The 20,568-nt window shown below is 41.0% G+C and overlaps 1 protein-coding gene across 2 annotated transcripts; it reads left to right on the forward strand.

Moving 5' to 3' along the window:
* The first annotated feature begins 188 nt into the window (after positions 1-188).
* Positions 189-20,268, forward strand: LOC139560207 (autophagy-related protein 9A-like). Of its 2 annotated transcripts, XM_071376766.1 has the most exons (15): positions 189-525; positions 794-928; positions 1,598-1,641; positions 4,109-4,173; positions 4,297-4,467; positions 10,458-10,599; positions 10,807-11,555; positions 11,906-12,059; positions 12,702-12,881; positions 13,187-13,432; positions 13,677-13,918; positions 14,141-14,234; positions 15,963-16,050; positions 16,168-16,340; positions 16,757-20,268. In XM_071376766.1, the coding sequence occupies exons 2-14, from the start codon at positions 820-822 to the stop codon at positions 16,320-16,322; spliced, it is 2,439 nt and encodes an 812-aa protein (XP_071232867.1). In that variant the 5' UTR covers positions 189-525; positions 794-819; the 3' UTR covers positions 16,323-16,340; positions 16,757-20,268. The 2 variants fall into 2 exon arrangements, with proteins under 2 accessions (XP_071232867.1, XP_071232869.1); XM_071376768.1 differs by lacking the exons at positions 189-525; positions 1,598-1,641 and having other exon boundaries at positions 797-928; positions 4,118-4,173.
* The last annotated feature ends 300 nt before the right edge of the window (positions 20,269-20,568 follow it).

Here is a 20,568-nt window from a genome sequence, read left to right on the forward strand (position 1 = left end):
ATTTGACTGTATTTGGCAATAATAACAAAACATGCATTTTGCTCACGAAAAACAATATGGCAATAACTAAAAAAATTTATTGCTCATTTTCTTGATCATCATTGACAACGATGTCTTCCATTTGTGAAAAGGGGAATGGGGAAATCGTCTTGAGGAAGTGACGATCGTTAAAACCAAGTGACGTCAAATGATGTTTCGTTGAGGTTTGTTTGTGAAAGACAGAACAGTGGAAGCCCACCTCAAATGATCTAGCTAGCTAACGCGGTTATCTACCATAAATAGTTATCAACCCTAAATGGTTATTAGTTATATATATAACAGTGGATATTCTAGCTAATAGCGCGACAATTAACGTAGAAATCCAGGCCACTTGAAATCAGAATCCAGCGAATGGACCGAGAAGGGAACAACAGCTAGCTAGCCACATAGCTAACGTAACGGTACCGTATCAGCATAACGTCAAGACAGTCACGGATCAACGAGGAACGTTGGCTGACTGACTAGCAAGAAAATAAGCTGAGAGTGGTAAGAACAGTTAACTACATACCTTGCTAGCTACTTGCTGGTTTATTGCTTTGTTGGTGATAGGTAACCATTCAACGCCACATTGTATGTAACGTTAATGTTATATAGCTAACGTTAGCATAATAGTTAACGTACAGTAAGTTACCTAGCAACCCCCCTCACCTGTCTGATTTCGTTTAAACGAATGTTGTTAACTAGGTAGCAACTGCATAGAAAACCAACGCCACAATAACACTGTGTGTGTGTGTTCCCAACTTGCCTGTTGGAGGAGGTGCAGGGAGAATGTGAAGCACTATGGCCAACTTAGAAACCTACCAGGAGTACCAGCGGATTGAGGACTTTGAGGAGGACTCACCTCACGGGGAAGAGGACCTATTAGTACATGTGCCAGAGGGCCTGAGAGGTACTGTACCAGTTATATTACATAACATATATTGTCCTAGCTATCAGGGCTAGACATAACGCTATCTTATAGTACAATATGATTTGGAGAGATATGTGATTTCTTGTAATGACACGATTCCTGTTTCCTATAAGCACTAGGAATGGGAATTCCCATGGACCTCACGATAAGATGTTATCTCGATATTTAGGTGCCGATATGATAGGCATTAGGATTCTCACAATTCTATATGTATTGTGATTCGATGTTCCAAACATATTGCTCACCATATACAGTATCTGCTGCAAAGGGACGAGAGCCATGACAAAACGAGTTTTGATCAGTCATGGAAATAAAAGTGCTAAAACAAATTGTCTTTCTATTTAAAAAGAAAATGGAGGACAAAGTATGAAGGAAAAATACTGGAGTTTTGGTGCAGGTACAGCCAACTAGCACAAAAATAATATTGCAATATTGTCAAAACGATACAATGTATCATCAAAATAAGTATCCCTATATGTAACTATTGATTCCCTCCCCCCAATCACTTATAAGCACAGGCACTAGATTCACTTAAAGTTGTTGTTTTCTTCGAATCATACCTGATCAAAACTGTTGTTGCTGTTTTGTTGAGGGGGGAAAAAAGTAATGGTTTCTTTAAATCTCTTTTTTCCCACCCCAAATTTGCAGACTCATGGCACCATATCAAGAATCTGGACAACTTTTTCACAAGAATATCCTTTTAACAAATGTTGTGATAAAACATGTTTCTCTGGCAATATACAATGCCTTCGGAAAGTGTTCAGACCCCTTGACTTTTTCCACATTTTGTCAGGTTACAGCCTTATTCTAAAATTGAATCTACACAATACCCCATCACGACAAAGCAAAAACAGTTTAAATTATATATTTTTTTGCTAATTTCCTAAAAAGTAAAAACTTAAATATCACATTTACATAAGTATTCAGACCCTTTACTTTGTTGAAGCACCTTTTGGCAGCAATTACTGCCTTGAGTCTTCTTGGGTATGGCACTACAAGCTTGGTACACTTGTTTTTGGGGAGTTTCTCCCATTCTTCTCTGCAGATCCTCTCAAGCTCTGTCAGGTTGGATGAGGAGTGATGCTGCACAGCTAATTTCAGGTCTCTCCAGAGATGTTCGATCGGGTTCAAGTCCAGGTTCTGGCTGGGCAACTCAAGGACATTCAAAACTTGTTCCGAAGCCACTCCTGCATTGTCTTGGCTGTGTTCTTAGGGTCGTTGTCCTGTTGGAAGGTGAACCTTCGCCACAGTCCCAGGTCCTGAGCACTCTGGAGCAGGTTATCATCAAGGATCTCTCAGTACTTGGCACCGTTCATTTTTGCCTTGATCCTGATTGGTCTCCCAGTCCCTGCCACTGAAAAACATACCCACAGCACACTTCACCGTAGGGTTGGTGCCAGGTTTCCTCCAGACGTGACGCTTGGCATTCAGACCAAAGAGTTCCGTCTTGGTTTCATCAGACCAGAGAATCTTGTTTCTCATGGTCTGAGTGCCTTTAGAAAACTCCAAGCAGGCTGTCATGTGCCTTTTACTGAGAAGTGGCTTCTGTCGGGCCACTCTACCATAAAGGCCTGATTGGTGGAGTACTGCAAAGATGGTTGTCCTTCTGGAAGGTTCTCCCATCTCCACAGAAGAACTCTAGAGTTCTGTCAGTGTGACCATTGGGTTCTTGGTCACCGCCCTGACCAAGGCCCTCCTCCCCCGATTTCTCAGTTTGGCCCGGCAGCCAGCTCTATGAAGAGTCTTGGTGGTTCCAAACTTTTTCCCTTTAAGAATAATGGAGTTCACAGTGTTCTTGGGGACCTTCAATGCTGCAGAAATGTTTTGGTACCCTTCCCTAGATCTGTGCCTCGACACAATCCTGTCTCGGAGCTCTACGGACAATTCCTTCAACCTCATGGCTTGGATTTTGCTCTGACATGCACTGTCAACTGTGGGACCTTATATAGACAAGTGTGAAACTTTCCAAATCATGTCCAATCAATTGAATTTACCACAGATGGACTCCAATTAAGTTGTAGGAACATCTCAAGGATGATCAATGGAAACAGGATGCACCTGAGCTCAATTTCAGGTCTCATAGCAAAGTGTCCGAATACTTATGTTTTGTTAACATTTCTACAAACCTGTTATCACTTTGTCATTATGGGGTATTGTGTGTAGATTGCTGAGGAAATTGTTTTATTTTCTCAGTTTTAGAATAAGGCTGTAATGTAACAAAATGTGGAAAAAGTCAAAGGGTCTGAATACTTTCCGAAGACACTGTATATGCTGTGGCTTATTGGGTTGGTATGAATAATTTCTTTCAAGATGATGTTTAAAAATGCAGCTTTATAATGTGTGTTTCTCTACTGTCACCTAATGATCTAATTTATAAAGAAGCAATTTCAGACACAGTTTTGACATTTTAATCTAATTCAGGCTGTATGATGTCGCAAGATACAAATGCAATTTATGATGCACAGTGACTTTAAATTAGGCACTTGCCTCAGGAGAACGACTTTCAATTATGTGTGTTCTTCCAGAACAAATGCTCTGTACTTTAATGATATTGATGCCAGACTGGTTCACTTCAAGTTGCTTTGTTGTTTTCTTTCTTTCTCCATGGGATGTATTAGGTCTACTTTAAAAAATAAATAAAAACATACATGGTTATTATTCGATTAAGCATCAAAGGTTACTTCAGAGTAATTGTTTTGTAGGGTGTGACAACCCTTAAAGGGCAATTCCACCACTTTTCAACCTCAATTTCATTATCTCCAGCACAATATCATTGTCTACATATGTCAAAATGCTGAAATTCGACTTTTTGTAGAAAATAATCAAATTTAAAAAGTTGTACATGATGACATCAAAAGTTAAAGCATAAAAAACGAGTGATTTTTGAACATGTTTGATTTGCGGTGACGTGAGAGCAAGAAAATACCCTCCCCCTGGCTAAACTCTTTGCAGGTTTTAAAAATAACTGTCTTTTTACTTTTAAATCCTACCTTGTGGTGTTACAGAGAAGCATATTTTTGGACCTTATTGTCTTTATAGAAACGCATATGTAGACACCTCACTTATGTATACACTGGTATGGTGTTGGAGATGATGAATATGAAGTTATGAGGTGGAATTTCCCTTTAATTCTTTGTTTTTCTTAACTTGAATTTCCACATCTATCAGTTCCATCAGAAGAATGGCTTTGCCTGTATGATGTTATCAGAGTTCTTTGAACTTTTGTAAGTATATCGATTTATTTACAATCCTCATGCTATTGTAAGATATTTTTTACTTTTTAAGACAATATTCAAAGTTTATATCGGCTAATGTTTAACCCCAACATCTCAAACTCCTTATTGCAGTCAGTTCCTGTTTGTGGTCACATTCACAACATTCCTGTTCAACTGTGTGGAGTATGATATCCTGTTTGCCAATCGGGCAGTGAACCATACAGGACCTGGCCAGAACCCCCTGGACAGAAACAAGGTCACTCTGCCTGATGCCATCCTACCAAGCCAGCAGTGCACTGAGAGGTACGTCAATCAGTATTGTCTTACACGGAACCCAAACCGGCTGAGCGTGTGCGCAATCTTGCGCCATAGTGCATACATTTATTTTGTCCCCCCACACCAAACGTGATCACGACACGCAGGTTAAAATATTAAAACAAACTCTGAACCAATTACATTAATTTGGGGACAGGTCGAAAAGCATTAAAGAATTATGGTAATTTAGCTAGCTAGCTTGCACTTGCTAGCTAATTTGTCCTATTTAGCTAGCTTGCTGTTGCCAGCTAATTTGTCCTGGGATATAAACATTGAGTTTTTATTTTACCTGAAATGCAAAAGGTCCTCTACTCCAGCAATTAATCCAAACATAAAACGGTGAATCGAATCGTTTCTAGTCATCTCCTTCTAGGCTTTTTCTTATCTTGACTTTGTATTGCAATTGGCAACTTTAATAAATGAGGTGCATTACCGCCACTGACCTCGTTCGTCTTTCAGTCACCCACGTGGGTATGACCAATGAGGAGATTGCACGTGGGTATGACCAATGAGGAGATGGCACGTGGGTACCTGCTTCTATAAACCAATGAGGAGATGGGAGAGGCAGGACTTGCAGTGCGATCTGCGTCACAAATAGAACTGATTTCTATTTTTGCCCTTGGCAACGCAGACGCTCGTTGGCACGCGCGAGAAGTGTGGGTGCAATAATTGAATAATATAGATTTCTAAATTTATTTTGCAATGCTCGCGCACACGACGCGAGCGGTGTAGTCAGCCTGTTAATAGATGTATTGGTAGATGGATTATGTGTGTGTGTATATATACAGTTGATGTCGGAAGTTTATTTACCTTAGCCAAATACATTTAAACTCAGTTTTCACAATTCCTGACATTTACTTCGAGTAAAAATTCCCTGTCTTAGGTCAGTTAGGATCATCACTTTATTTTAAGAATGTGAAATGTCAGAATTATAGTAGAGGGAATGATTTCATCACATTCCCAGTGGATCAGAAGTTTACATGCACTCAATTAGTATTTGGTAGCATTGCCTTTAAATTGTTTAACTTGGGTCAAACGTTTTGGGTAGCGTTCCACAAGCTTTCCACAATAAGTTGGGTGAATTTTGTTCCATTCCTCCTGACAGAGCGGGTGTAAGTGAGTTAGGTTTGTAGCCCTCCTTGCTCGCACACGCTTTTTCAGTTCTGCCCACAAATTTTCTATGGGATTGAGGTCAGGGCTTTGTGATGGCCACTCCAATACCTTGACTTTGTTGTCCTTAAGCCATTTTGCCACAACTTTGGAAGTATGCTTGGGGTAATTGTCCACTTGGAAGACCCATTTGCGACCAAGCCTTAACTTCCTGACTGATATTGAGATGTTGCTTCAATATATCCACATAAATTTCCATCCTCATGATGCCATCTATTTTGTGAAGTGTAGCAGTACCTCCTGCAACATAGCACCCCCACAACATGATGCTGCCACCCTCGTGCTTCACGGTTGGGATGGTGTTCTTCGGCTTGCAGGCCTCCCCCTTTTTCCTCCAAACATAACGATGGTCATTATGGCCAAACAGTTCTATTTTTGTTTCATCAGACCAGAGGACATTTCTCCAAAATGCACAATCTTTGTCCCCATGTGCAGTTGCAAACCGTAGTCTGGCTTTATTAAAGCGGTTTAGGAGCAGTGGCTTCTTCCTTGCTGAGCGGCCTTTCAGGTTTTATCAATATAGGACTGGTTTTACTGTGGATATAGATACTTTTGTACCTGTTTCCTCCAGCATCTTCATAAGGTCCTTTGCTGTTGTTCTGGGATTGATTTGCGCTTTTCACACTAAAGTATGTTCATCTCTAGGAGACAGAACGCATCTCCTTCCTGAGCGGTATGACGGCTGCGTGGTCCCATGGTGTTTATACTTGCGTACTATTGTTTGTTCAGATGAACGTGGTACCTTCATGCGTTTGGAAATTGCTCCCAAGGATGAACCAGACCTGTGGAGGTCTACAATTTTTTTTTCTGGGGTCTTGGCTGATTTCTTTTGATTTTCCCATGATGTCAAGCAAAGAGACACTGAGTTTGAAGGTAGGCCTTGAAATATATCCACAGGTACACGTCCAATTGATTCAAAGGATGTCAATTAGCCTATCAGAAGCTTCTAAATCCATGACATCATTTTCTGGAATTTTCTAAGCTGTTTAAAGGCACAGTCAACTTAGTGTATGTAAACTTCTGACCCATTGGAATTGTGATACAGTGAAATAATCTGTCTGTAAACAATTGTTTGAAAAATGACCTGTCATGCACAGAGTAGATGTCCTAACCGACTTAACAAAACTATAGGTTGTTAACGAGATTTGTGGAGTGGTTGAAAAACGAGTTTTAATGACTCCAACCTGAGTGTATGTAAACTTCTGACTTCAACTGTATATATAAACTACCGTTCAAAAGTTTGGGGTCACTTAGAAATGTCCTTGTTTTTGAAAGAAAAGCAAAAAATATTAGTCCATTTAAAATAACATAAAATTGATCAGAAATACAGTGTAGACATTGTTAATGTTGTAAATGACTATTGTCGCTGGAAACGGCAGATTTTTTATGGAATATCTACGTAGGCATACAGAGGCCCCGTTATCAGCAACCATCACTCCTGTGTTCCAATGGCACGTTGTGTTAGCTATTCCAAGTTTATAATTTTGGCATTTTCTCGCATGGAATAGCCGTCATTTCTCAGAACAAGAATAGACTGAGTTTCAGAAGAAAGTTCTTTGTTTCTGGCCATTTTGATCCTGCAATCGAACCCACAAATGCTGATGCTCCCGATACTCAACTAGTGTAAAGAAGGCCAGTTTTATTGCTTCTTTAATTAGAACAACAGTTTTCAGCCGTGCTAATGTAATTGCAAAAGGGTTTTCTAACGATCAATTAGCCTTTTAAAATGATTAACTTGGATTATCTAACACAACTTGCCATTGGAACACAGGAGTGATGGTTGCTGATAACGGGCCTCTACGCCTATGTAGATATTCCATAAAAATCTACCCTTTCCAGCTAGAGGACAACCGAAACAATGTCTACACTATGTTTCTGATGAATTTGATGTTATTTTAATGAACAATACATTTTCTTTTCTTTCAAGGACATTTCTAAGTGACCCCAAACTTTTGTGTGTGTGTGGTTGGCTATAAGAATGTGTAGTTGAGTAGAGATAGTTATCTCTTGCCAGTTCAGGTTTATTGTTTTTGTACATGATCTGGCAGAAACGAAGGTGCTTGAGTGCATGATGTACACGTCCCTGATGTACACTTGTCTTACCACAACCAATGTCAGAATCTAAATCCTTTTTCATTTAAATTGTGTATTGACAAGGCCACAGTAATACCAGGGTATATATATATATATATCTAGAGCCTGCAGAACTTCATCAGGGTTGAAAAAAGGGATTTTATTTGTCCAGCATAATGTGATTATGACCAGTCATTCCGAGGCTAATATTTGCTTATTAGATTTGTGTGAGATATGGTTTTACTGTAAGATGGGCTCACATTCATAGAGATACAATGTGGAGCACAGAGCATTGGCCTACTTTCACATGGCCTTTGGGTTATTCTTCCACTCAGAACATTATGATGAGTCCATTTAGTTGTGTATCAGAGATGTTAATTGTAAAATGAGCTCTTTTGAGTGGCAGTCTTATTATTGTCTTTCCTATTACCTAATTGGAAGTGGTCATTAATTGAACTAATTTGGATTGCTGTCGAGCACTTAAGTCTAATTGTGTTCAATGGACCGAGGGAAGGGCTGCTGTTTTTAGTGAAGTTTGATTATTTGAGTAATGCGTGCTGTGAAACCTTGTGTTGAAGAGCTTTGTTAGTTATGCCTACCGAGCAAAAGCTTTGGTACTCATGACTTCTCTGTCAAAGACATATCTGAAAGAGAAATTAAGTTCCGTGCAACATACTGGGTTATTTGGAAATAGCCATGGGATGGTTTTTCAATGCCGTCAACAGCATTGAAACAATTTCTTTCAATATCTTTTATACATTTGAATATTTGTAGCTACTTTTTAAGTAAGTACCTGCAGTCAACTTGTGCAATACGTTAGGAGATAAAGAAGATTGTGTGCTTCATTTCACCTGTGACATCATTTTTCATTATGAAGCTTACCTGTAGTTCCCAGTCACGTGGTGTTTGAGACTGTATAAAATGTTTGCAATGTGCTCATTAGCATTTAGTTAGCATTCTCTATGGGATTTATACAGCCTAGCAACTACTGTACATTTAACTGTTTATTTCAAAATACTAAATTAAGTGTAAAAAAAAAATTTTTTTTTTTTAAGATTCACTTAAGTATATATCTTGCTATGACTGATTTATAGCCCTGCATATTCACATAGCCTTCTCCTAAAACACTTGTAAACACTAGGCAAGTTGCAACACCGCCAGCCTGTAGTGTATGACTGGTTCCTGGAGCAGGCTATTTGTGTATCTGTGTTCAGAGTAGTACCAGGGAAAACAATGTAATGGATAGTCCCTGAATGGTGAGACTCAGTAGCTGGAAGGAATCACTGTGAAATCTGGGCAGGCAGCCTGTGGACCACATGACATCCCCTAGTGCTGCAGCAAGACCCAGACCCCACCTCCACCACCACAGCGGAATCTTTTTCCAAAATGGATAAACCATCTTGCTTGTCTTTTGCAATATCGTTAATCTGATTCTGCACACAATCCTAGACTGCGGGGTTATAGTTGACCCCCCCTAAAAACTTCAGTGACTGAATGGGTGTTTATATAGAAGATGACTACACACCACTGCTAGGAATTCTAACCCAGGAACAGCATGTCCCACCATTTTAGAACTACTGACTTAGTCTGCTCCCCCCAACTCCTCTCCGTTTCATCATTGAGTTGGTCTTGAAATGAAAGAGATGTCACACAAATCAGGAAGTAGCCTAACTTTGTCACGTTGTTTGTATTTGGTTTTTAATTTCAAAATTATACTCCTGAATTTGTTTACCAGGATGGCTAGCTAGCTAATAACCTGTGTGACTTGTTCTGTATTTTGAAATGGGATACTTTCCCAGGTGATTCTTAGCAATTCTCTGATACGCAGGAGAGACTTTTACTGAGACATATCCAAGCCACAAACTGTGAACAGGAGTGCAGTATCTGAAGATACCTCTCAGTAGAGCCTTGCACGGGCGTGAATTTTAAGCCCGAGCCCCACCCATGCAAGTGACGTTCAGGCCCTACCCAGGCTCGATTGCTTCTGCCAAATCCTTTCCCAAATCAGAAATAACTTCCTCCATTTTGTAAGTCCATTAGCTGCTCCTCTGTCACTCTGCATGCACTCTTATGGCGGCCCTGAGTCTGTGAGTATCCATAGCAACGGCACCACTTGGGCTGCTCCGCTTAATGAAGAGACATGAGACAGCTGTTAGCTACTTTTCGTCATCTCTAAACTTATTTTTTGTGAAATAATCTCTCCTGTCTTATATTTGACGAGGTTGAAGCATTTCTGACACCATGTTATGATCTTAGTCAGATATGTCTAATGCGCAGCAGAGCATGTGCAAATGGCTCCGCTTCAAAATGTTAGTGATCAATTTAGTGATACCCGAGCCCTGCCCGTACCCTAGTTATTGATGAAAAAACATGCCCGTCGGGCTGGTCGGGTAGCAGAGCTCTACCTCTCAGGCCCCACAGCTTAATTACAACAAGTGGTTGGTTCAGGTCACCCGTGAGGAGTCTTAAAGCAACAAATTCATAAGGCTCCTTTACTCTCATTTGTAGATGGTTATTTTGGTCATACATCAATGGTGAAAATGAATGATTTTGACCTGCTCTTTATGCAGCTGATGAATGTCTCGTGCCATCTTCCCACACCTCTGTATACAGATTCACAAATGCATGCATTTTCCACTACGTGGAATGAACCACTGATGTCAAACAGGGACCAAAAACATGAATCTTAAATGTTTATTTTTCCCCCCTTTGTCATCCTTTCTTCTCCTCTGTAGGATCCAGGAGAACAGTTGGATCATCTTCCTGCTCATCATGGCAGCCATCTTCTGGGTCTACCGGATGATCAAGGTCTTCTGCAACATCCTCCACTACTGGGAGATCCGACAGTTCTACATCAAAGCACTGAAGATCGGAATGGTAAGGCGTGATCCCACAGTCTCATGAAACTGGTTCGAGGTAGTTTTAGCAACTGTTTCAGCAAAATAAGATTGCTTGGATTACAATGGTTTCAAAAGACGTCAAGATAAATGTTTGTCGTCATGCCCACCCCGCCTTACGCACGAGTCCCTCTTATCACGGTACAATCTCTGAACACCTTTGACTTCTGCCCTTTTGCCATTCCAGGGCGAGCTGTGTAACTTCACGTGGCAGGAGGTGCAGGACCGTCTGATCAGCCTGCAGCGGGAGCAGCAGATGTGCATCCACAAGAAGGAGCTAACTGAGCTGGACATCTACCACCGCATCCTGCGCTTCAAGAACTACATGGTGGCCATGGTCAACAAGTCCCTGTTACCTGTACAGTTACAGCTCCCCCTGTTGGGCAATCTGGTGTTCCTCACCCAGGGCCTCAAGTACAACTTTGAGCTGATTCTCTTCTGGGGTCCGGGATCGCTTTTCCAGAACAAATGGAACCTGCACCCCAAGTACAAGCGTGCAGGCAACCGCCTGGAGCTGGCCCAGCAGCTGAGCCGGGTCATTCTTCTGATGGGCGTGGCCAACCTGCTCCTCTGCCCCTTCATCCTGGTGTGGCAGGTGCTCTACGCCTTCTTCAGCTACACCGAGGTCATCAGGAGGGAGCCGGGGAGTCTGGGAGCACGCCGCTGGTCCCTGTACGGCCGCCTCTACCTGCGCCACTTCAACGAGCTGGACCACGAGCTGCACGGCAGGCTGGGCCGCGGCTACAAGCCCACCTCCAAGTACATGAACTCGTTCACCTCACCGCTGCTGACCGTGCTGGCCAAGAACGTGGCGTTTTTCTCGGGCTCGGTGCTGGCCGTGCTCATTGCGCTGACCGTGTACGACGAGGATGTTTTGACCGTGCAGCATATCCTGACCGCCATCACTGTGCTGGGAGTGGTCATCACCATCACCAGGTGAGTGAGGAGACAAAATGGCATCCACAGAGGGAATGGTGACCTTTCGCGATGATCTTGTACTGGTTGTGTTTCATTCAAAGAAGTCGTTCCTTCCCGTTTCCCATTGCGGATGAGTTGGTATGGAACAGCTCAACCTAGTTTCCACAATATGGTTGCCACTCCACCAATTCTAACAGATCTGATGAGGAATGAGCGAGGCGGTAGAAGGGAGGGAGCTCTAGGGAAAGTCTATCCATAAAGAAATTCAACCTATGTTAAACCCACAAACATACCAGTCCATCCATGATCCATGTCATATGTGTTGTGTGAAAAAGAGAGGTGACGTCTTTGTGAATATGCCCTCTCAGGTCGTTCATCCCAGACGAACACATGGTGTGGTGCCCGGAGCAGCTGCTGCAGTGTGTTCTGGCTCACATCCACTACATGCCAGACCACTGGAGGGATAACGCCAACAAGAGTGAGACCCGGGACGAGGTGGCACAGCTGTTTCAGTACAAAGCGGTGGGTGAGAAGGGCCAGACAGTAAATAGACGGCTCATTGGCTTCACCTTAGATGGAAAGGAATTACTGAACTTTATATGGCTTTATGGCATACGGTCTGAAATTAAATTGTTCTTGTAACAGACATGTAAGGGCTTAACATAGGCTGACTTCTTTGAATGACTCAATACCTAAACAAGTGCTTTAATTGTAAGTAGTTATTTATGTACACTCCAATTCAAATGAATTCACCATAATATGACATTCCCCACACAGGAATGAATTGATGTTACAGCACTTTAAACATTTGTTTGGGTGACACTATGTAAAGTAGTCAGACTTGAGATCCGAGTTCTTCACTGTTCTCGCAACTCTCTCTCATTGACGTCAATGAAGGATGGCGCAGGCTATATGCTATCAGATACCCAAGAACTTCTAGTCATTGCTAGTTAGCATTGGCTCGCAAAACTACCTCCAACTTCCTTCGTACTGAACACCGCGACACATAAATGGTATGCACGAGTTCATCTGACTGGGGAAGGAGATTAAGGGCATTACCAAAATCCCGACGTATCCCTTTAAGCTTGCGTATCTGAAGTCTGAACATATCTTCCCAATACAAATCCCTTTCTAGTATAACTCACCAGTGTTCTGTCTGTTTAGGTGTTCATCCTGGAGGAACTGCTTAGCCCCATTGTCACACCCTTCATCCTCATCTTCCTCCTGAGGAACAAGTCCCTGGAGATCATCGACTTCTTCAGGAACTTCACCGTGGAGGTGGTCGGAGTTGGCGATATCTGCTCCTTTGCACAGATGGACATCCGTCGCCACGGAAACCCACTGGTGAGTTCAGGTCGTCTCTGCTGCTTTACCGTTCACTCATTTAGGGTGTTTACCGTATTGGGAAAGATTTATCGTGTCATTATTACGAAAGCATTTGTAATTTTGCATGTTGAAATGAGAGACTAACACTGTTAATTGTCAGATAAGTTATCAGTCAATACTGTACATGCTATTACAAATCAGTTTTCACTTCGTGTGTGTTGTTGTTGTCCTGATATTAGTGACTACTTCTGTATAATGGTGTTAATTCATATTTTTGTTGGGCAAAGTTCCTGTGAGGGATGTATAACCGGTTGTCTTTGCAGTGGATGTCAGAGGGCCAGACAGAGGCATCTGTGTACCAGCAGGCTGAGAACGGCAAGACTGAGCTGTCCCTGATGCACTTCACCATCAAGAACCCCCACTGGCAGCCCCCCCAGGAGAGCTCAGTGTTCATCAGCCATCTGAAGGAGAAGGTGCACCAGGACGCTCAAGGAGGACCCCCCACCCAGCTGCTGCTCTCTGAGGCCCCGCTCTGCTCCTCACTGCTCTCCAACGAGTCCGGCAACGCAGTGAGTGACTAACTCACCACCACCAATTCCTAGTCAGTCACAGTTAGTACACAGGAAGATATTTGCCTCAACACTCTGTATCAGCACCCCTACTCTCATTCAAACGGTTTCATCCAACAATGATGTCAATGTATTGTCATTTCTCAAAGATTTTTGTTTAGTATTGGATTACATTATGTTGTGTTATTTTTCAGCTTTCTTGTATACTGACCTCTGTATCTCTGGGTTATGTTTTCCTGTCCAGCCTGACAACCTATTGGCCAGTGTCCTAGCCCACCCTATTCTGACAGCGTCAGGCCTACCCGGCCGAGACCGCCGCTTCGTCCCTCCCAGCACGGCTGCCTCTGCCGCCGCCAGCGTCCTGGCCTCGCTGTCCATCTCCCACTCCCAGCTCCCCCACGCCAGCCGATCCCACTCGCATGTTCTCCTGCCCTCCACCCACCCCGACAGCACCATGTACTGCAGCGACCGCACTGTCATTGACAGGTAGGTAAACAGACTCCACGCTCTGCAAACGCACTCCACAACACACAAAGTTTAGGTTGTTCTATAACACAAAAGTGTTGCTTGATTAGATACTTGCAAGCCAAAAGTGTGTTATTGATTTGATATTGAGGTTAGCTGAAAGTGGTTGGATTAAGTGATGAATAAAAGTGTATTTAGATGTTTTTTAGGCTTGCTAATAATAGCTTGTTGTTATTTCCTCAGCATGTCAGCCAGTGACTCTCGGATCAGGAGCACGACAATGCTTTCAGAGTTTGCCTTGGCCGAGATGAGTCTCCATGCTATTTACATGCATGAGGTAGGTAACCTCAAAGGGATGACCTCAGGGTCCTTATGTTTATTTAACTGTGACACTAGGGCTGTCCCCGACTAAAACAAATCTTGGTCGACCAAGAGTCGTCTGTTCTTTCGACCAATCGGCTGGTCAACTTTAATAAGTGTGTTATTCCATATGTAGACACAGCCTATGTGTTTTTAATAAAATCAACTATATGTAGGCTACTGAGCTTGTCTGATGCTTTAAGCACACTGATTAAATAATTAAGACAATTACACAAGAGGGAGCAAGAGATCAAGGTAGCCTAACCAGGAGAAACAAAACCTGTTCCCGAACCACCACCTCCCGTTGATGCTTCTGGCCTTCGCAGATTCTGCCATTACGCTCCCGAAGTTGCCAGTAATAGGCTATACCAGGGGTCGGCAACTTTTTTCCCATTTGGAGTGCCAATTTATCTTGTCATTTCTACCGATCCGTGTGCCAGTTATGATTTTCATATGCACATTTTCGTGGAACAGTTTCATTTCTTTTATAATAAAGTTCTCAAAATTATTGTCATGTGATTTAATAAAAATGATATCTAAATGAACAATTATACAAATCTTAATCAAATATTACCATTGCCAACTATTTTTTTATTTTAATTGTATTTTATTGAACCTTTAGGCAAGTCGGTTAAGAACAAATTCTTATTTACCCCGAGCCAAACCCTAACCCGGACGATGCTGGGCCAATTGTGCGCCGCCCTATGGGACTATGTAAAATTAGCATACATAAAGCCAACGAATAAAAACGTTGCAGCTGACTACGCATGACCTTTCTGCGAGGAACTTGAAACATTGTACTAACAAATTTGCAACATTATATTAAAGTATTCTGGAGTTTCATGAGCCAGTGAGCTCTGGACAGGCACAGCTGTAGGCTATTTGCGCAATGGATAATAAGTAATCAGGTAGGCCTATTTTATGACGTTCCCACCGGATCAGACGATTACATTTTGTTTCTCCCTTTCTCGCTGGGTGATTATCAAAAGGAAGAGAGCTGGAAATACTTTTCAAGTATGCTACATTAAGGAACTATTGTCATTCTCAATGGATATAAAAACAGAACTCCTTTACTTGCTGTTTTGAGGTGAAGAAAAAATTACTTAGTAGCTCCACAGCTCATTAGTGGTGGAGAGTTAAGACGATCAGAAATACTATCAGATCCCCAAATGGGCACATTTATAAGCCTACATTTGCATGCAGGCCCGACAGCCAAGGCTTACTTCTATGCGTAATCGGGTGCGTATCCTTCCTCAACATTGACAGGAGCGCTCCAAACGAAACAGTGAATAAATTGACAACTCGTAAATGGAATGAAATAAACCAAAACTTGTTTCTCACAATTGTAGTTTAAGTTGTGCCCTCTGCAAACAGCGTGTCCACCCTGACAATGAGAACTGTAAAAGACTATAATAATAATAATAATATTGAATGCATTAACAGAAATTACGGTAACCAAACAAACATTGTAGATTAGAAATGATGGGTGTTAACAGTAAGTGTACTACTGGTGATACTGGTATGCCATCTCCACGGCCTCCGCAACGGATTAGTCCACTGAAACTGGCGTCAATCAAGACGTGCCATTAAAAAAAAGATTTTGCAACTGTTCGACTAAAAAATTCTCGGTCCACCAACAGCCTATCGACCAGTCGACTAAATGGGGTCAGCCCTAGTACGCACACGTGTCCTTTTCTGTCTCTAGGTCCACCAACAGAACTCGCTCCCCCACCAGAGAACATCAGGCCAGTGGCAGAACCCAATGCCAATGAGAGATCTAATCAGCAACACTGGTACGTAACAGTCATTCATCTGTTTTACTTAGGATCTTGGCTAAGTCAGATGGAGCATGTTGGGTTATGACATCCAGTTGATCAACTGTCTTATGCGCCGACCCTCTATGCAATCAGGTTCGCAGACGCACAGCGGCCACACAGCAGTCCACCTGTCTAGTATGCCCACCCCGCTGCGTCTGGGAGGCTGGACGGAGGAAGAGGAGGAGGATGAAGAGGAAGTCCTCAACAGGGGATCGACTCCTAAACAGGACTCCAAGAGTAGTTGTTAAAGTGCCTTAAATAAAGGGGTGTGTTCCATCTTACCTCTATTTCCTACACACAGACACTCCTCCCTAACCTATAGGCTAATATTGTCGGAAAATGTTCTTCTATCTAGTACTACTGTTTTTGCTTTTCTTAAGCGAGCAATAGGTAGAAATAGCTCTGCCGTTTCCTGGTTTCTAAAATGTTTGCCTGATTGTGTTATACAACAAGCAGACTGCTGTGAATATCTTTATAACCAGTAATAACCCAAAATATTGTAGTTTTCAGCTGTTTGAAGCTGAAAACCGAAAGCAAAAAGAAGCAAAAATAAACTTAGACTATAACTTAAACTATAACTCTAATTTCTATCTGAAATGTCAGGTCATACTCACAACTACGTAATGGACCTTTAAAAAAAAAGGGTGTGTGGCTGATTGTCTTTTCTCCTCTTCATTTCCAGTGTTTCCACTCCTTTCTTGATGAACATTGTGGCCTTAGATGATCTTTTTGGCGAGTATTATGACATCACGTAACACAACACGGCAGTTGGGAGAGCTCATTGGATAACCATTGTCTCAGTCTCCACCCCACTACCATGCCTCTCCTATCACATCAGGAGTTGTTGTGGCATCAGGGAAACTGACCTGTCTTCCATCCCTCTCGCCATGTCATCATTTTGTTATAAAATGTATAAATATCGCTCATAGAGGACTGGAGTCTGTGTGTTTGTGTGAGTGTGAAAGAGCGTTGTGTGTGTGTTTAGAACTCGGGGTAAGGGTGGCATGCACAGCCAGGAGACTTGCAGGGCAGGCTTGAGCATGGTACATAGCAACACCTGTCACACTTTTGTTGCGTTTCTTCATGTGTTTATTTTTAAAAACGTTTTATTTGTGCATCTGGGAGGTTTACAATGTGGGTCTGGGTTCACTTTCTCATGGTGGAAATTGTGTCTTACCTGGTGCTGAAGAAAGTATGGAGTGAAGGTCTATCATACTAGCTGCCTGACCATTTTCACTATATGAGGAAAGTTGAGGGCAAAATTATACATTGGCGTATTTGGCCATGACTTATTATTGCTTGACATTTGTAAATACACTTTAGCGTCTCTATATGTTCTGGCAGTTTTAATGATTGGGAAAGATGCGAAGTAATGCGGTGACCTGAAGTAGGCTGCAACTATACTACTTAGGTCACCAATAGGACCCCACAAGAAAATCTGACAAAAGCCAACAGATGGACTAGATTCATTAACCACATTTCTAAACTGGACATAATCTCGTTGAAAGCTGCTGTCTATGACTTTAATGGGCCTAATACCATGTTTTCTTCAGTATTAAGTTATTTATCTTTTTAAAGTAATTGGCGTTCCTAAAACAGTATTTAACAGGTAATAACTTGATTACTCTGTATCAAAGGATCGCCAATGTTCTGTCTCCACTGGCAACAGAGATGTATGTATTACTTGACAAACGCACGAAGATCAAGATGACATATTTGCCCAGGCAGTAACTACTTTGTTGTGGGTAGCTATGAGAATAGGCAATGCAGAGTCGCATATCATGTACAGTAAATCATTAAGTGTTGTTGATTTTGCATGTACTGCTCAAAATTTTGTTCACGGAACACTTCCCCCAATGTACACACGAAGTAAACTTTTTATTATAAGGGCTGTTCCTAAAATTGTCATTACAGCAGTTGGAGTTTGTGGTTTTACTTTATTTGTAAGTTAATCCTATGTCAGTATTTTACTTTTCTCAGAGAACACCCTAAGATGTCATTTTAAATAAGATAATTCTCCCTTTGTTGTCCCAAATATTTAAACTGTCCAGATTTCTGAGATATGACCTATAATTAATTACAATATGAGTGAAATAGTAATTATGTTAAGAAGCAGTTTTTGTGTGTTGGAGTGGTATGGGTGTACCCCAACAACAGAATGTTTTGGGTGTATACCGGTCATGCAAATCAACAGCTGATTGGCCAGCTCAGCCAATGAGCCATTTTTTTAATGGTCTGTTTGAGATACAAGTTTGATGTGGGTTTTTTTAAGTCCTTTTTTTCCCTTCAATTTATGTTTTGTCCACAAAAGTATAGGATGAGTCAACATTATTTGAGTATGAGTTAACAGAATGTCAACTTTTAAAAAGTGAGATTTTCACTGGACAGTTACTTTAAGTTATGAATATCTTTAGTATTTCATATTTAATTTAGCATTTATTGGTTCCCTTAATTAGTCTTTATAGTAAATACATTCATACCAAATATGATTGGGATCTAATTTTAATAATATACTATATATATTTTTATTCTTAAATTTGCCCCATGTAAAACACATGTATTTTCCTGGATGTATTTCTCATGCAACATTGACCCAAACAGATCTTCTAAATCTTTATTTGTTTTTTTAATTCGATTTTAATTTTTTTTGCCTTTGACAACATTTTTGGATATGCAGCTTCGAAAATAAAAAATCCTTCATGTGTGCTTTAGCACCACTTAGTGGTTTCATCAGGACAGTACAACTCAAAGGAAAGCAAACGTGTTTGCGTGTAAATGCTGAATGTAACCCACCCATCACCCCTAGAAATGTATCCTTGTTACTGTAGCCAGAACTGCTTATTGAAACATTACACTAAAGCTCCGTCACTGCTATCCATGCCCGGCTGATCCACTAACCTAGAGCACATCTATATGTATATCTCTATATCCACCACTACTGTAAGACTTTAGAGAGCACAGGTGACGACTCTTTTCTTTATTTTGTTTTCTATATGTGTGTTTTGAAGGGGTGTGAGTGTAGTCATCAGTCGAACTATGCTAAGCTAACATTGACTCAAACGTTTTGCACTGACTGAAAATAAAATGTCTATTGATCGATACCTGCATTAAACTACATTTTAGATAGAGCCGGGGTCTCAAAGGGATAGTGAGTGGAACTCCCATCCTGAGTGGCCTCTCTCACAGTATGTATAATGTGCATATAGCATTACCATGCGTAGTATTGTTATCGTCCACACTGTGGGCCTATCGCAGACCTGGTTGTTGTTACCTCTGGTCAGTAAAAGTTCAGCCAGTAGGGGAAATGTCTGTAAATGTTTTTAGTAACATTTTAGGCCTAGTCAATGCTACAATTGGTATGGCTGTTGGTGTTCCATTTGTCATTACTGATGTATTGAGTTTTAGTTGTGGAGACATGATAGGTCATGTGTCTTGCCAGTTTCCATAGCTAGATCTCACTGCCTCACATCTCTGTTTATTATGTAGCTTTATTTTGAGCAGTGCCTTAGGGTTAGCGTTAGTTCCTTATTAGAAACCAATGTATGTAAACCATCAGATCTAATTTTACTTTGAATTTTAGCAGCACATGATGTACAGTATTTATTTTGGCAGGTTGGTCATGTTTTGGCATCAAATATACAGTGGGAATTGTATTACAACAGACTGATATTTGACATCAAAGTAGTCAAATCACCTTCACCTGATAAGAGAATTAATCTGATCAAAGTTTTTGTTTTGCACTATCTGCCTTCCCGATCCAAAAGAAGCTGTTTGGGAGGGGAATGTTTTATACCCCTTTCAATGAAGTTGAATGATTATTTTATCACATCCTTGAGTCTCCCCACTCAATATCATTGCTTCTTATCCACTACAAACCAGTAAAAAATATATATATATATTTTGACTGGTACAAGGTGCTACGTTTTCGTATTCTAGTGTTGAATAGTTTGAGGCATTTTGTTTTTTTGTTACTTAGGTTTTTTTATTTTTGTTTGTTTTGTTAATTTAAGGAACATGAGCTGAGAAGAAACCATGCCAAAATTACTTGTTTTCAACACAGCTTTATCATACATATTTTATTTGTTTTCTGTAACTGAATAGAGGCAAAGGAATTCTTATTTCGTGTGTATTTAATCATTGAAGTGTGTTCCAAGATGTAATGTACTTTGAAATAAAAAAAAATAATATACGTTCTATTCTATGCATTTATTGAGTTGGAAATGTTTTCATTGGCACAAACTTTCCAAATGTAATTCCTTAACTGCCATTAAACATGAAATAAATGCACAATTCACAGACATGAAATAAATTTATCTTATTTTGCAGTTTTATTAGTGTGATAACTAGCAGTGGTGATTTTTAGCATGTAATTATTGGTGAGCAAACACCATTATTTTATATGCATGCCAGAAAAGCCACTACACAACATTAAACAATACATTAATTGCACTATAACGGTGACAAAGGTGCCCACAAACTGTTAGGGCCTACTTA

This window comes from Salvelinus alpinus, chromosome 30 (genome assembly GCF_045679555.1).
Source record: "Salvelinus alpinus chromosome 30, SLU_Salpinus.1, whole genome shotgun sequence".
Classification (NCBI taxonomy): Eukaryota; Metazoa; Chordata; class Actinopteri; order Salmoniformes; family Salmonidae; genus Salvelinus; species Salvelinus alpinus.

What these genes read in the sequence shown, in the direction of transcription:
- LOC139560207 (XM_071376766.1), top strand. Translation starts at nt 820, where the DNA reads ATGGCCAACTTAGAAACCTACCAGGAGTACCAGCGGATTGAGGACTTT. An exon ending in GTCGCCACGGAAACCCACTG is followed by an intron (nt 12,882 to 13,186) that starts GTGAGTTCAGGT and finishes TTGTCTTTGCAG; the next exon opens with TGGATGTCAGAGGGCCAGAC. An exon ending in AGATCTAATCAGCAACACTG is followed by an intron (nt 16,051 to 16,167) that starts GTACGTAACAGT and finishes CTATGCAATCAG; the next exon opens with GTTCGCAGACGCACAGCGGC.